The following is a 15,659-nucleotide window of genomic DNA, read 5'->3' on the forward strand; positions in this document are numbered from 1 at the left end:
TATTATTATATATATATATATATATATATATACATATTCACAATAATTTGGTCATTTTCTCTCACCACAAATTTGTGAAGCCATAATAGGAATGGGTCAAATGTGGTCGCAGATGGTAGATTTGTTCATAATTCAGATAATTTGTTAATGTTGGTAACTGTTATTTGTAATATCTAATGCATCATTTTATTTTGAATAATTTTTTATTAGTGTGATTGAAATAAAAAATGTTTCAGATGAATGGATATTTTTACTTCAAGTACAAATTTAATTTTTTGTATGATGTAAAAATAACAATTGTGTGTACCGTAGAACATCAACTTTATTATACAGGGTGGCCCAAAAGTAGGTATACAATTGATAATTTATTTAATGGCACTTTACACATGACATGGAATTATGGGAAAGTTAATCCCGCAGGTGTTCAAATTGAAACCTGTTGCTGTTCACACAATCCTGGAGTCTGTCTGTCCACCAAGTTCTGTAAATGCATCTGTGATGTACACGTTCATTTCGTCAACATTCCACGATTTCTTACTGTACACTGTCCTTGAGTACTCCCCAGAAGAAAAACTCTATATGTAACTGTATACCTACTTTTGGGCCACTCTGTATGTTCAACAATCCTTAAACTAGACATAATAAATATATTATCATGACTAATAGTAAGTTGAATTGTTGCTGTTTACTGTCCATCATTTTTCCAGTCTTTTGTTGTGAAGTTGAATCTCTCGTTACTTAACCCTTTGGATGCTATAATCGGATTTATCTGACTTGACATTTATAGTCGTTTGGTGCGACAAACAGATTTACCCCAAGGTGTCACAAAAACTTTTCCTCATAGTGTGACAATTGGTATATACGTCCTTGAATTTTCTGCCTTAGTACATGTATGCGTACATCACTGAGCTAAAGTGCAACTAGTGGATTTTGATATCGGAAAAGTACCACAAAATTCAAATTCAAAATTTCATTTTTTAGTGGATAATTGACACTTTTTGAGAACCCACCCAAAATTAAATTACACACTCAAAGGGTTAAAGCTTCATTTATAAAGTTCAGCAATATCATTGTAAATGTGGATTACTTGATCTAATAACTGAAAACCCACTTTTGTAATTCAAATTTATTAAATTAATATTTATTTTTAGTCTGTTTGTTATAAATGTATAACTGGGCTTTTCATTTACTTATCAAGTGCAACATTTGTTAATGTGATGTTGTTAACTTTTGTTGTTGCCTCTCCAGTAGTTTTCAGTTGATATTAAACAGTAAAGTCAAAATGCTTTAATTTGACCTACGAATATGACAGAACCTTTTATCCCATTTTTTAGTGTAGTATCAAGAAGCATTTTTATCCTAGATGTTTTATTTAAGAAATAAATGTATTTTTTCATTCTTCCATGTTATCTACAAGTTTTCCATAGGTACATTTTTGTGATAACTAATAGAACAGAATGGTGTGCCTTTAAAACAAGTTGTAAAGTGTCACTGACTTAAATTTCAGTAAGCATATTTGTATATTACTTATATCTTCTTGTAATTCATATCACATTAAGTTATGATGAGATGAATCAAAGGTATTTTTCAGGTACTCCTGTCTATATACTGAAACTTAATGTTATTTTCTCTCATTTTCAAAGGTACTTCTTTTCTTTCACAAAAACTCATTTTTATTTTGTGTACTTTTATATGTAAGAATTTGTTTTAACTTAAAAAATAAAAGATACTGCATTGCATTATGAGTGTAATAAAGACGTTTTATTGAGAGAGTCTGTGGCTTATGTGCCTGTATATAAAATGGTTTTCCCCTTTTATGACAACAGATCATTGTGGTAATCAAAGAAATAAAATTACTGTTTTTTAAAACTATAGTGTATGAATGTAGAAGTTGCATAGTAAAAATGCAGAAATTTTCTGTTTAAGGTTAACAGAGCAACTTTTCAGGGTCTATTATTTTGAAGGAAATAAGTTGAAACTCGGCATGTATGTCACTATATGTAATGAAATGCTCTGATTAGCATAAATAAATTTTCCACTGAATGCTTTTATATTTCACAGAAAGTACAGTAATTATTCAAAGTAGTAAAATGCAATCAGTATGTCATACATATATAAAAGAAATACAAAGTTTATTAAAAAATATTTACTTGTTATATACAACATAATGTTATAATATTATTTTATAACCCATTCACCGTAGGTGGTACGTATATGGCCTCCAATTTTTTTTTAGTTCACTTTTGCTAATACACATATGGATTCTTGCTTTTAAAATTCCAGCAGGAGGTGTTGAATCGTAAATTTTTGTGATAATGTTGTCTATTGACATCCTGCTATATGTTGCCATATAGTAAGTCAATTATTTCCACCTTATATCCATCAGTTTCTCTCAAGACATCAGAGAGGTTTGTACGACAACATCTGGCTGCTGTTGCAGCAGCAAGCACTACCGAAGTTGGGGAAAATCGAGATTATTTTATGGATCTACTCGAAAGCAGTGACCGATGAGTTGATGCAATAAACAGAAAAAACATTTAGGGGCCATATACATGTACTAGCTGCAGTTAATGGGTTAATATCTAAACTTATAAGGCCACCATTCTTCAAATATTAATCTGTTAAACTAATAAGTGGGAGAGATAAACTACATGCATAAAATTGTATGAACTCATTCCTGTTTACAACAGGATAACCTGTATTGGACATCAGACCCAAGATTGGTACATACATTAACAACTCATTGCTAAGTATACTAAAAAGTTATTTCATTTGGAGGTTTAACTTAATCAGGTAAAAATATCGAACTACTTCTTTATAAAAATTAAGTTATGTCTAATATATATACTTGAATAAAGGTTTTCAAATCTTCCTGAAATATAAGAGCAAGGCTAAACAAAAAACAATGTTGTCAACACACTGATATGTGATTATAAAAAAAATAAAAGCATGTTTTTTTTTATGTGAAGTCCTGCACTGTATTATTTACTTTACACTAATAAAGTTTTTAAACATCACATTTTCCTCAACAGACCTTTTGGGGGGATATTACGGGAGTGTACATTAATTTATGATCAACTAAAACTTTATGCAAGAAGATCACAGTGTGACTTCATAAGAAATCAGTTACACAAACTGAATGTATTATATATATATATAGCACTTTTGTTGTCATTATTAGTAAAGCAATATTAATTATGCTTGTAATATAAATAGTTTTGTGTTTGAGTGAAACATAATATTTGGTGGATATATTTATCATATACCACTTTGCAATTTACTTGTGGTTTGGTGCAAAAAATTGTGACCAATTTTGAGTTGCAACCTAATGATAGGGAAATAATTGGCTGAATACACCATAACTCTCATTCAGAAAGACATCCAAAAATGTTAAACATGTTTCACATTTCCATGATATTAAGAATGATTTCTTTTGTACCAAATATAAAAATTTTAAATTGTAGGCCACATTCAACTAGAACTGAAAATGAATCAAAAATATGAACTATTTAAATTTTTTAATATAATACTTATTTACAAAAATGTTTATACATTCATTATCAGTTATGTTGACTTATTTTAAAATTTTCATGGATATTTTTCAATTCCATAGATTAACCATCATCCTACTTACAACCATATTTTTAAACTTTCATAGAAAATGCACAACATTTATTGTTTGTTATTCAATTCACAAATTACAGAAAAAAAAACAACAACTTTATTTTAAGGCTTTTGTAAATCAAAACTATTCATGCTTTAAAAGCCAACTGTTAACTCTTCTTTTCTCTCTCTCTCCAGGTTGCCTATCATAAATGAGATTTGAGCCTTTACTGCATTCTTATTCTAAATAGCGTTTTAAAAGCTGCAATTATGAAACCGTTTATTAAAAGCCATATTGTGCATACTATTATTTCTTAATTATATAAAGAATGCAATTGAAACCTAAGTCTCAACATTTTATTTTATTGTTCTTCAGAAAGACTACTCAATTTATTGTCATATTCTTAATATATTGAAATAAATAAACCATTTTTTCTTGAGATTTCAAAACTATGAAGAGTTTTACACTCAAACTAGAAAGGTTATCCTACATTGTTAATCAAATGGTATAAAAAAATCCTATTATTTACATAGTAGTATAAAAAACTAAACTGTTATTCAGGTTCCTAAATCCTCGAATATTTTACACTAACTATGAGAATATACTGCATAGATAACACAAGTCAAGGATTATTTATACTTGTTTTGTCTTTCTTTTTTCACTTTCATATAATAACAATGTTAATCTTTGAAACAACATATTACTAATAAAAAAAAGTATTTACTATTATTGAATATTCCATTTTTAGTCACTAAAAACAGTTTTGAAAAATAAAAATTTTAAATCTTCGAGAACACACCCAAATATATGGAAACTACAAAAAAATATGTTTAAACCATAAACTTTTACCCAATATTTCTAAAATGACGCATTTAGATAATCTTCTGTTATCAAATAAAATTATTAAAAAGACAAAAAAAATAAGAATGAACTCTTAATATTGTAAGAGCTTCACATGAAGAAAGGTTTTATATAATCAGAAATGTACATCGTCAATTTAAGTTATGTGTAAATTAACTCAAGTTTTATAAACACCTTCAGCAATCCAAATAATTTATATTTTCCACAATATATACATATATTTCCTTACCTAGGACTTGAACCTGAGACCTGTCACACACCAGGTAAGGGTTAACTCTCTAGTGCTTGTTAGTAAGTCACTTTTTAATAACTCAAAATATTACACTACTCACTAAACTTCGTAATATTGCATCTAACCTCTCAACCACAAATAACTGGGTATTATAGGTTTACTTTTTACACTACTTTCTAATATATTTATATGTACATCAAACTAGAAATTTCAGAGTATCACTCTGGGGATACATTATTTATAACTACTGTTAGTTTTAAATACATGTAACGTAGGAACTGATTGTTGTTATAACAGCAAACCTGAAGGTCTCTACTTTATTTAAAACTGCATCTCATTGCTGGTACAAACTTAAACAAAATATAATGATTTGTATTCAAAAATGTCATAAACAAACAAAGAAGATATGAAACAAATTTACATTTTAATTTTATGTATTTATTGAAAAAACATTTTATCAAGTTTTGCCATTTTCAAATAAATCTTTACTTGTTGGAAGATGTGGTTCACTTCCAAGTTGAAGCCACTGGTTCTCTAACAAATTGTTCTCACTGCTATTACTTCTGCTAATAGCCATTTCTAAGAGGCTGTTAATACGACTAACAGATCCTCCTGATATCCTGCTGTTTTGTCTAAGGTTCTGAAGGGCAACAGTAGATATTAGCTTTCTGTTTTGGGTTTCCAATCGTCCAACCTAATAAGTAACCCAGAATTTATAGGTTTCAGATAGAATATGCTTTATTTTCTGAAGACTAAACTTTTTTTTTAAAGAAACTTATCATAATGAATAATCCAGTGACATGTTCCTATAATAACAAAGACATCAATAAAACATCATTTGTACTCTCGATTATTTAGAGAGTCTGAAGACAATTCTGCTAAGCCAGTAGAACCTACAGTAAAGGGAGGATTACATTAACTGCATATAAAATCTGCATACTGGAAGGGTCTTGGGATGATTTTACTGGACATAGGGAATACCTACTAAAGAAAGGAGTACATTAACTATGTATAAGATCTATGTACTGGAAAGGTCTTGGGATGATTTAACTGGACATAGGGAATATCTACTAAAGAAAGGAGTACATTAACTATGTATAAGATCTGTGTACTGGATAGGTCTTGGGATGATTATATTGGACATAGGGAATACCTACTAAAGAAAGGAATACATTAACTATGTATAAGATCTGTGTACTGGATGTATCTTAAGATGATTTTACTGGACACATGAAACACCTATTAAAGAAAGGATTAAGCTAATTGAGAATAGATCTTCAGAGGATTTTAATGTCTCAAGTGAAATCCTCTAGTATGGAGATAAATAAATTACTTTAGACAACAATATCATACTGGATAGATCTTTTAAGTACTTTTAATATGCATTGCAATAAAGTTTTATCTTTATTCAGGCATATTCATGTAATATATTCAAAGGTCAAAGGGAATCTCTTCCTGAAGGTATCAAAAGTGCATGTACTATACACTTTCTCTTTGCAGCTGGCCAATCATAAAACATGCACAGAAAATGTGAAAGTCTCTGCTTTATCTGATGGTCACAAGGTATTCCCAAAATGTAAGGTCAAGCAGCACACAATCAACTATCTCATGAAACAACAGATTAATTTCTGAACTAGTCAAGTAACAAAAAGTGATATCTCAATACGATATTTTGCACATGATCTCAACTGAGTTTAGTGTGTTCCGTGTTCCAATATTAGAACTGTTGTAGACATTGGCGTAGGGGGCGGGGGGTCAAGGGGGTAAATTCTGGCCCAAATAGTTTTAGGGAAAAAATCACCAAAAACAATTGGGCAAAAGCTCTGTACATATCTATAACTTTTATGTTTGTAAACTGATTATGCCTTTTCATAAAATATATTATCCACACGTGACATTTTCACTTGCACCTTTTTAACCCTTTAGTGCTGTATGGTTCTACATGGAAGTCATTGGAACCATTTTTTTGGAGGCAAGCAAGTTTTGTACAAAAATATAAAATTAACCTTAAAATATAATACTATATGGTTTAAAGTTGCTTGCCCCCCACCCCCCCCGGTCAAAATCAAGCCCCTACGCCTATGTTCGTACATATGAAATATATATATTATAGAACAGTAATAAATGTGCACTACCAGCACTTATGTTTAAAATTTGTTTAAATCATAATAAGTAATTAAAAACAACGTTTTATATTTACACCATAAAAACTTTATTGAAGCCGTACGGCTTCAATAAAGTTTTTATGTGTAAATATAAAACGTTGTTTTTTATTATTTATTATGATTTTAAAAAAAGTATTAAATGTATCTGATACTACAATGAAAAAAAAAAGATGTTTTCCACAAGTAAAAATAATATTTTTATAGATTTGATCAGCAAACTAAAGTTGTTTTCCCCCCCCATCAAATCATATTTCTAACTCCATTTGACTATTGTAATACCAGAATATCCTTTTATTAATAACTAATATTTGACTTAAAACCCATACTTGTCTAAACTAACCTCAACTTGTAGATCATTTAGACGATCGTGAAGATCTTTAATGGTGTCATTTTCTTCCCCTAAGGATAACTGTCCAGCAGTCACTATTTCCTGGTTCTGAAAGGTTAATGAAAAAGTTTTAAGATTCTAAAGGAGAGCTTATCTTTGTAATAAAACTAAGCTAATTCAAGATAGTTAACCCTGTGTGCATAAGTGAGGAAGAGAGGGACCAAAGTGTACATGCCACAACCTCTTACAGAGAGTCATTTATTAACATGGTATTATGCATTGGATGTTAGAATTATCAATTATTCATTTTACCTAACATTGCTGGTCTAATAACAGTTCATGGAAGAGGAGTGAGATACTGAAAAAACTGTAGATACACATTCTGGAGGTTCTAGAAGTTATACAAATGGAATATGCAACATTTACGATGGAAAAATGTATTTTTTTATTTTTCACACGAACATCACCTTGCACTCTGATTTTTTCGAGTCTGAATCAGACCGATCTCATCAACTCACAGACTTATCTTGAATGCAAATACTTGTGTAACACATCTCATCTTTTTGTGCACAACAAACTGCTTGTCACATTTTTAGATACATGTAGTGAACATTCTTTCTCCAATGCTGGGTTGGTCGATAGCACTTCAGTAATTACAAAGTTTTTAGAGCACTATATTTAAAGTAATAAAATATTGCTTGACCTATAAAGTTAACTTCCACACACAAATTTAAGAATGTTTTTCAATTTAATTACTAATGTATTTTACAAAGTGTTATATCTATTTCTATGAACTTAATCAGTGATAATTTTGTTCAAACATTCACTGAATACAATAACATACCGTCTAAAAAACATCTTAACAACCGAGTACGTCCGAGAAATATATAAAAAGATTCTTAAGATGCAAAACCATCTTATTTTAATTAATCAGTTCTAAATTAGTGTTCAGTAAATGTGGGATAAGCTTGTTTTTCATTAGTTGTTATGTATAATTATGCTTACTTTCAGAATAAAATTAGTTACAAAATTTACAAATTAACTTGATATCTTCAAAGTACTTTCATATGTAAAATAAATTTAGCTATTAAATTATCTGAAACCTATTAAAATAATATTATGCATCAAAGATTGTTTTCAATTTTCTTACTCTGATTTCTAAAGATGAAATTTTCTGCCTTAGTTCAGCGGTGATTTGGGTTTGTTCGACTTCTCGTATTTTAGACATCACTTGATCTTCCTTCATCTAAGAAATTCAAGACTGAATCACTGCTTTCCAAAGAAAATTTGTTTTTTGTGATACACTCAAACAGGGGTATTTGAAAATTTAATAAGTCTGTTTTACACCCAGATAACTTAAAAGTTAAGTTTTAAAAACAAAGATGTAACTGTAGTCATACAAGCTATCATAAAGAAAAATAGCTCAAGAGTGTCATGCAAATAATTAAACAAATCCTGCTTGAAAATGAGATATGCACAAACAATTTCCAACATCTCAAAAAACATAAATACCAGTTATGATAATAAATTAGTTAATGTTAAATTTTATTAGGAATATAACATTGCACTATTATCATTAAGATATTTTGAAATTAACAAAAAAAAAGTAAAGTATTTTGGATCAATTATGAATTCTAGAATTCAAATATATTTCTAGTTTAGTTTACAGAAGACCCAAAGAAATGAGGCTTTTAGAAGATCTTCATTTATGGATTTATGTGCATGATTTTAAAACACATGAATATATTTTACGCTTTTACTATTCTGTTCACAACAGGTTATGTTTGTTGCTAAAACTAATTTCATATATTTTAGAATCTTCTAAGATAAAATCTTTTTGTGACTGGATATGAACCAGTTAGTGTTTATTAGCTTTCATACAACATTGAAACATAGACATTATCTATGTGAAATAGTTCTCCATATTCTGATTATACAAGTAATGCATTACTACAATATTTGATACAAAAGGCTCAATGATTTTATCAGAAACATTATACATTATTTTCAGTCTGAATGCTTAGAATTCTTGTTACAAAATAGTCTTACCAACTGCTTGCATTGATTTTATAAAATGCAAATTGTTCTTGTTCGTAATAGTAACCTTGGTTCTTTTAAATGCCAAGTTGTTGTTGTTGTTGTTTTATTTCGTAATAGTGATTTCATTGTGTAAAACATTGGTAGGATTCCCATAAAAAAACAAGAACTGTCATCATCATTCAATTAAGATTTTTATTATTCTCAGCCTTTTCTAGTTCAGTCTTTTTGAAATATTGTAGTTTACTAGTTAAAGTATCATCATTAAAGTAGACTACAGACAAAAATGCAAAATTAATTTATACTGTACTACAGGACAGTACCATGTGCTTTTTACTCCCTTAGTTAATGTCTAAATTTTCTAAATTTCTGTATTTCCTTTCAGTTGAGTTTGGATGTAGGAAAGTCTTCCAAGTAAACAAACATGTTATCTTTGTTTCTTGTGACTCTTTTTGGGTCCTCACCTGTTAATTGACGATTAACAAAGTTTCTTGCAGTGAAGAAAGCACAAGATGTCCAAATATAGAAAGTTTTCTTTTTTGTCAATGAACTGAATATGGCCCTGGTTTTCTCTGCCCATGATTGAGCATGATTGGACAAAGGTCATGTGTAAAAGAGGGTTCATGTGCATACCTGGCTTTAGATATTATTGTATTTAGTGTTAACAGCCAGGTATTTCTTTGTTTAGCAGAGATTGTGCTGAGATTGATATTTTTCTTTATATAGTTATTTTGCTACAATTTAGTTTTTGCTGAATTTTAGTTTAACTTTTAGTAAGTTATGTATCTTTGGTTTGTTTTCCTTTTAGCTCTGAATTTATCTTTATTTCATAATTTTCAGTTTAACTTAGAGGGAGGGTACACCCTGTACTGGTGAGAGAGAGGTTGTGCAAAGGTTTAATTTCCCTTTTCTTTCTCACCAATACAACACACACCAAAAACCCACCTGCCCTTGTTTTGTTTTGTCTTGTGTTGGTATCTGTGATTGTGTTTCTGTAGTGTAAATAGAGATTATTCTTCTGTACCTTACATGATTTGACTCTATCTTCCTGATAAACTCAGATATTGAAGAGATACACACACACACACACACACACTGGAACCCAGTATCCTTCAAACCTTCAGTTAGCAGGTGCAAACTGTCTACCTTTTGAGGAAATTCACAGGTCAGAAAATACCACAGTACTCTGCACATTATGTTTGTGTTAATTACTTGAAATGTTGTAGTATTGATCACACGGTATTAGATGATTGTGATAATAAAAGAGCAGTTAAGAGAATGTTAAGTTAATAATAATAAGGATCTACAAGGCATTCAACATATGGAGTCAAATGTTGTCAACCCTCAAAAACTTGTTATTCCTATAGATGTGATACCAGTGAATGACAAAAGTTATAATAGTTACAAACAAGAGAAAATCATCAATAGCTGCAGCTGTAATTAGATCTCAAATTGGTCAAGAGATGGAGCTATGAGCTAAACGTTTGTGCTTGAAAAAACCTCTGAGCCATTCTATGAGCCACTATGTTTAATCACAAGGATCAGATGCAAAAAACGGAAGTAATGAATGGTTACTTGTAAGCATTAGCGATCGACATTGCACATGTAAAACTCTAGGTATGGCAATGTTGAAATAAATGTAGGAAAATAAATTAGTTTTGGTTTTGTTGTTAACATGTACTACTACTCCACATCAAATTTATTTTTTACACAAACCTGGGAAAGCAAATCAATATTTTTTCGCTGTTCTTCTCGCAGATGGTTCTGTAGTTTGTTGTTTTCATCTAAAGCAGAGTCGAACTTCTCCTGCAGCTTTTTCATTTCTTCTGCTTGACGTCGGAGCTGGTTCAGGCTCACCTGGTTCTTTGGTAATAAAATTAAGATCATTATATTTCTCCAAATTTAAAAAAAAAAGTTTGTGAATAAATTTATATGCTATACAAATCCTGTCTCCTTTTTATATAGAATACAGACTTGACTTTCAAAAATATATGTTGTACTTCTTAAATTGTACTTTTAAAGAAAAAGAAAATTATAATACACAAGATGGATTAATATCATTTATGTTATTATGAATTCAGTTAATGTTGAAACAAGGATAAAACTTTTGTTTTTGTTACACACAGCTACATAATGGGTTATCTGTGCTGTGCACACCACAAGTATCAAAACCAAATTTTAAGTGTTATAAGCCCTCACACTTGTCACCGAGCCACCTATAGGAGTGATAATAATTAGAATAGAAATGAATGAGATTTTAAACGGGAGTATTACAACATCAGATGTTATTGTTGTAACATATTCTATCATTGTGCATGTTCTTTTGGATTATTTGGTAAAATGATGTCAAAACCAGTCTACCCAATGATGATGAATTAGTTTATTCCTTCTAAATGATTTCTACAGGCTACAGTCACTTTGACGCAAGTTGTAGGCCTAAGTTCACAAACAGCATTTCAACTAAAATTCTGAGACAAACATTACCTATGCATAACTTGCAAACATAAAACTTAAATTTCCTTGCTAATTGATTGATCAGTTGAATAAACACAATAACTCTCACTTCTAGCATTGAATGAACCTTTCTGACACTGAACTCAATCATTCACTCATTACTCAGTAACTTCACAATGAATACTTCACAGAAGGATTACTCATATTTATAATGTACTCTTATTTCTCTAAATTCCACGAAGTTTCTAGATTATTACTTGATCATCATTATTAGCTTCTTCTAGCAAACATCTAAATTGAAATATTGAAAATATACCTTATAACAGCATTTCCCAAGGTGTGGGGCATCCCCCCCCCCAGGGGGCATGAGCAATTAGGGTAGAGTCAATAGTGCAATAATGGAAAATTAAGTGTTTTAATATATTTTTCTGAACCAAAAAATCATTTTTATTTCAAATAATTATGCATGGTGTGATTTTTATTCTCTATTACCTGAGTTTCTAGTTTTATGACTTTCTGCCTCAGTTTCTTATTTATGCATGGTTTGATTTTTATTCTCTCTATATTTTTATTACCTAAGTTTTTAGTTCCATGACTTTCTGCCTCAGTTCCTTATTTATGCATGGTTTGATTTTTATTCTCTCTATATTTGTATTACCTAAGTTTTTAGTTCCACGACTTTCTGCTTCAGTTCGTTATTTATGCATGGTTTGATTTTTATTCTCTATTACCTGAGTTTCTAATTCCATGACCTTCTGCCTCAGTTCCTTCAGTTCTGCTGTAGCATCTGCTTCACAAAATTTTGCTGTCATCAGATCTTTCTGTAACTGTGCAAGCATGGTTTTTTCTTGTTTTTTGGATGGTGATGGACAGTCAGTCTCTGTCTCAGCTAAATGTTTCTGAAAAAAAAATTAACAACTTAGGTCCAAAAATTCCCTTGCTAATAAACTAGGATATATCATATAAGATTTGCAGAAACCATAATACTTAACACATTCACATATATTTCCCAGTGCAGTGGGAAATATATGCCCCAGCTGCAGTGAAAGGGTTAAAGCATTAAATATCAATATATTTTTATCACATTTTCAAATGATACATTTCTGTATGAAAAGTATATAATTTTAATCAAATTAAAGTCTGTATCATCTTCATATAAGTGCATAGTATTTTAATCTTGTATATATTATTACTAATTTCATCCAAAAGTCTCTCACAATTTTGGTATAATGATTTAATAAACACTACTATATAGAAATCCTACTTTTACATTAATGTCTAGTTTAACTGTATTATTTAAACATTACTGCATCATTTGATGAGCTAAGTATACTTTCATATGAGCTCACCTACCTCCCACATTAACTGTAGATCTGTTATTTTTTGTCGTAGCTCTTTCATGGACAGGTTAATTTCAGCTTCTCGCAGTTTACTAGCAATCAATTCTTCTTGGAGGCTAGCCATGGAATTATCAGGTGTGACTTCTCGCAGCTGCTTATTGGCCTATCATTAGCATAAATAAATACACAAAAAACTTCTCATCTTAATTAGGATATGTGTTTTTGTAAGTAACGAGTTCAATAAATGCAAAATGTTTCTATTTAAAATCTGATTACAGAACTGAATTACATTTTCTATTTTTTTTAAGTCAAAAGGAATATGAACTTTCAAATAACACAAAATGTTTCTATTTAAAATCTGATTACAGAACTGAATTACATTTTCTATTTTTTTAAGTCAAAAGGAATATGAACTTTCAAATAACACAAAATGTTTCTATTTAAAATCTGATTACAGAACTGAATTACATTTTCTATTTTTTTTAAGTCAAAAGGAATATGAACTTTCAAATAACACAAAATGTTTCTATTTAAAATCTGATTACAGAACTGGATTACATTTTCTATTTTTTTAAGTCAAAAGGAATGTGAACTTTCAAATAACACAAAATGTTTGCATATATTAAAATCTGACTATAAGATTCAAAGGTATATTCTAGTCTTTCACTTTAAATCACAAAACTAAAACTAACTCAAATGTGTTTGTTTTAACACAAAGTTGCACAATGGGCTAACTGTGCAATGATAAATTCATAGTTTGCAAACAAATAACATTTTTGCAGGAATATTCTTGTAATATTTTCCAATTTTTTAAACATTTCTTTAAATTTGCAGTACAAATGTAGTCTTTGGGCAATAGTTTCTTGAGCCTGCTTGTTAAATACGATTTTCCAGATTTTATGGGACTCACTATTTGTTATCATTCTATATTTCACAGCTAACTATACTAAAGCTGAAAATGAAAACAACCACTGGTTTTGATCTTCCATTTACAAAAGTGAATTTTTAAAGCCATATAAGTAATGTTAGATCCTGTCTGCACGTTATACCTCCTCAAGTTCAAGAATCCTCTGTCGCAAGTGTATCATAACATCTTCTTTCTCTGCCTCTCTCAGCTTCACAGCAACCAGCTCTTCCTGTAGCACCTGAATAATATCTTCTGCATACATGTCAAGTGAAGGAGGCTGAGACCCAAGCTGCAAATAATGTCATGAAAACAGAAAGATTAATTCTCATCTGACATGCTCCAAAATTTTTTTAATATCACAACCATATGCAACATTTTCATAATTACACAAATGTAAATGTAATTTAGGAATTTCATTATCCAAAATTGTGTCTGGCAATATTTTCAAATGTAATCAATTACTTACATAGCAAAGAAGTGGAGAAGAAAGAAGGAACTACCCCTACTCTAAGTGAAAAACCAACTTTTAGCTACAAAATATGATAATATAGCTTAATTATTAAAAACTTTATAAAAAAAAAGGGTGGGGAACTACAAAAAATAAATGACCAGTGTAATAAGTTTATTCAGTGACAGCTGTATAGTAAATTTAACTTACTGTTTAGTGGAATGAACTATTTCAATTATTTGATGATTAAATATATAGATGACTCCATTATCAATGTTGCCATTGTTTCAAATTACCAACTTTTTAAAGCAAGACAAATATTTTTCCAACTCTAGCCAATCTTTTTTCACAACAAGTTAAAATTTTAGGAAGTTTTACAAAATTTCCTGTGTGTTCTTTCTTAAGCAGACACAATAAATGGATATTGAATATGATATGAGCTAAGATAAAAATATGTATATTTTTTTACCTTGTGCATTTCTTGAATTTGTTCATAAGCTAGTTTCAATTCTTCTCTTATAGTATTTTCTCTGTCCCGCAAGACAACAAGCTCTCTCTTTATAGCAAAATTATCTTCTGCTTCCTGAGCTCGACTAACCTGTCCCTCTATTAACCTGCCTGCTAATGCAGCATTTTCCTGATAGAAAATTTACAAAACAAATACATTACTCATTCAAAATAAGTTTGGTCATTGAAAGAAAGTTAAGCAAATAAAGATAAATGTAGAATCTATATAATGTTCATATAGGAAGTCATATTAGCTGTTAACATTGTTAAAATCGGTCTACTTTTGTTTGAAAAAACAAAACAAAAAAAAGCACTGTTCAAAAAGACTGCAAGATGTAGAAAACTTGTTGCAAGAGATACTGTAAAAAGTTGAAATACGTGTCTATAACAAAAACTTTCTTTTAAATTAGCTATGTTTTCAGCATATGCCCAAAACGTAGCTAATAAAAGAAATATTTTATTATAGATGTGTGTTTTAACTGTTTACTTTTGTTTGGTGAGAGTATCCTTTTGCTAAACATACATCAGATATGATAACCCAAAACTCTGAAAATTTGTCGAGGCCAAGGCAGAAAACCATTAGGCATTTCTAATGCTTTTGTTAGGCAAATATTATTCATGTTAAATTATTTTTCCCAGTTATTTCCTCAATTAATTTATATGTTTCTCAGAAATGGACTTGGTTAGCCTATGAAACTCAGAAATGGGTGAATCTGCAGAAAATTATCATGTCTGATATATATATATATATATATATATATATATATATATATATA

The 15,659-nt window shown here is 29.8% G+C and overlaps 1 protein-coding gene across 1 annotated transcript in view; it reads right to left on the reverse strand.

Moving 5' to 3' along the window:
• Positions 1 to 4,419: 4,419 nt before the first annotated feature.
• The window catches only part of LOC106473025 (ecotropic viral integration site 5 ortholog-like), a 20,954-nt gene continuing 9,714 nt past the window's right edge, over positions 4,420 to 15,659 (reverse strand). Inside the window, exons 7-14 of the mRNA XM_022401536.1 lie at positions 14,846 to 15,013; positions 14,071 to 14,217; positions 13,035 to 13,184; positions 12,413 to 12,580; positions 10,944 to 11,090; positions 8,341 to 8,436; positions 7,203 to 7,298; positions 4,420 to 5,391 (exon numbers count right to left, since the gene is read on the reverse strand). Coding sequence (XP_022257244.1) covers positions 5,155 to 5,391; positions 7,203 to 7,298; positions 8,341 to 8,436; positions 10,944 to 11,090; positions 12,413 to 12,580; positions 13,035 to 13,184; positions 14,071 to 14,217; positions 14,846 to 15,013 — 1,209 coding nt within the window. The 3' untranslated portion in view covers positions 4,420 to 5,154. The remainder of the gene's footprint in view (positions 5,392 to 7,202; positions 7,299 to 8,340; positions 8,437 to 10,943; positions 11,091 to 12,412; positions 12,581 to 13,034; positions 13,185 to 14,070; positions 14,218 to 14,845; positions 15,014 to 15,659) is intronic.

The sequence above is a fragment of the Limulus polyphemus genome, unplaced genomic scaffold (assembly GCF_000517525.1).
Source record: "Limulus polyphemus unplaced genomic scaffold, Limulus_polyphemus-2.1.2 Scaffold5819, whole genome shotgun sequence".
In the NCBI taxonomy this organism is placed as follows: Eukaryota; Metazoa; Arthropoda; class Merostomata; order Xiphosura; family Limulidae; genus Limulus; species Limulus polyphemus.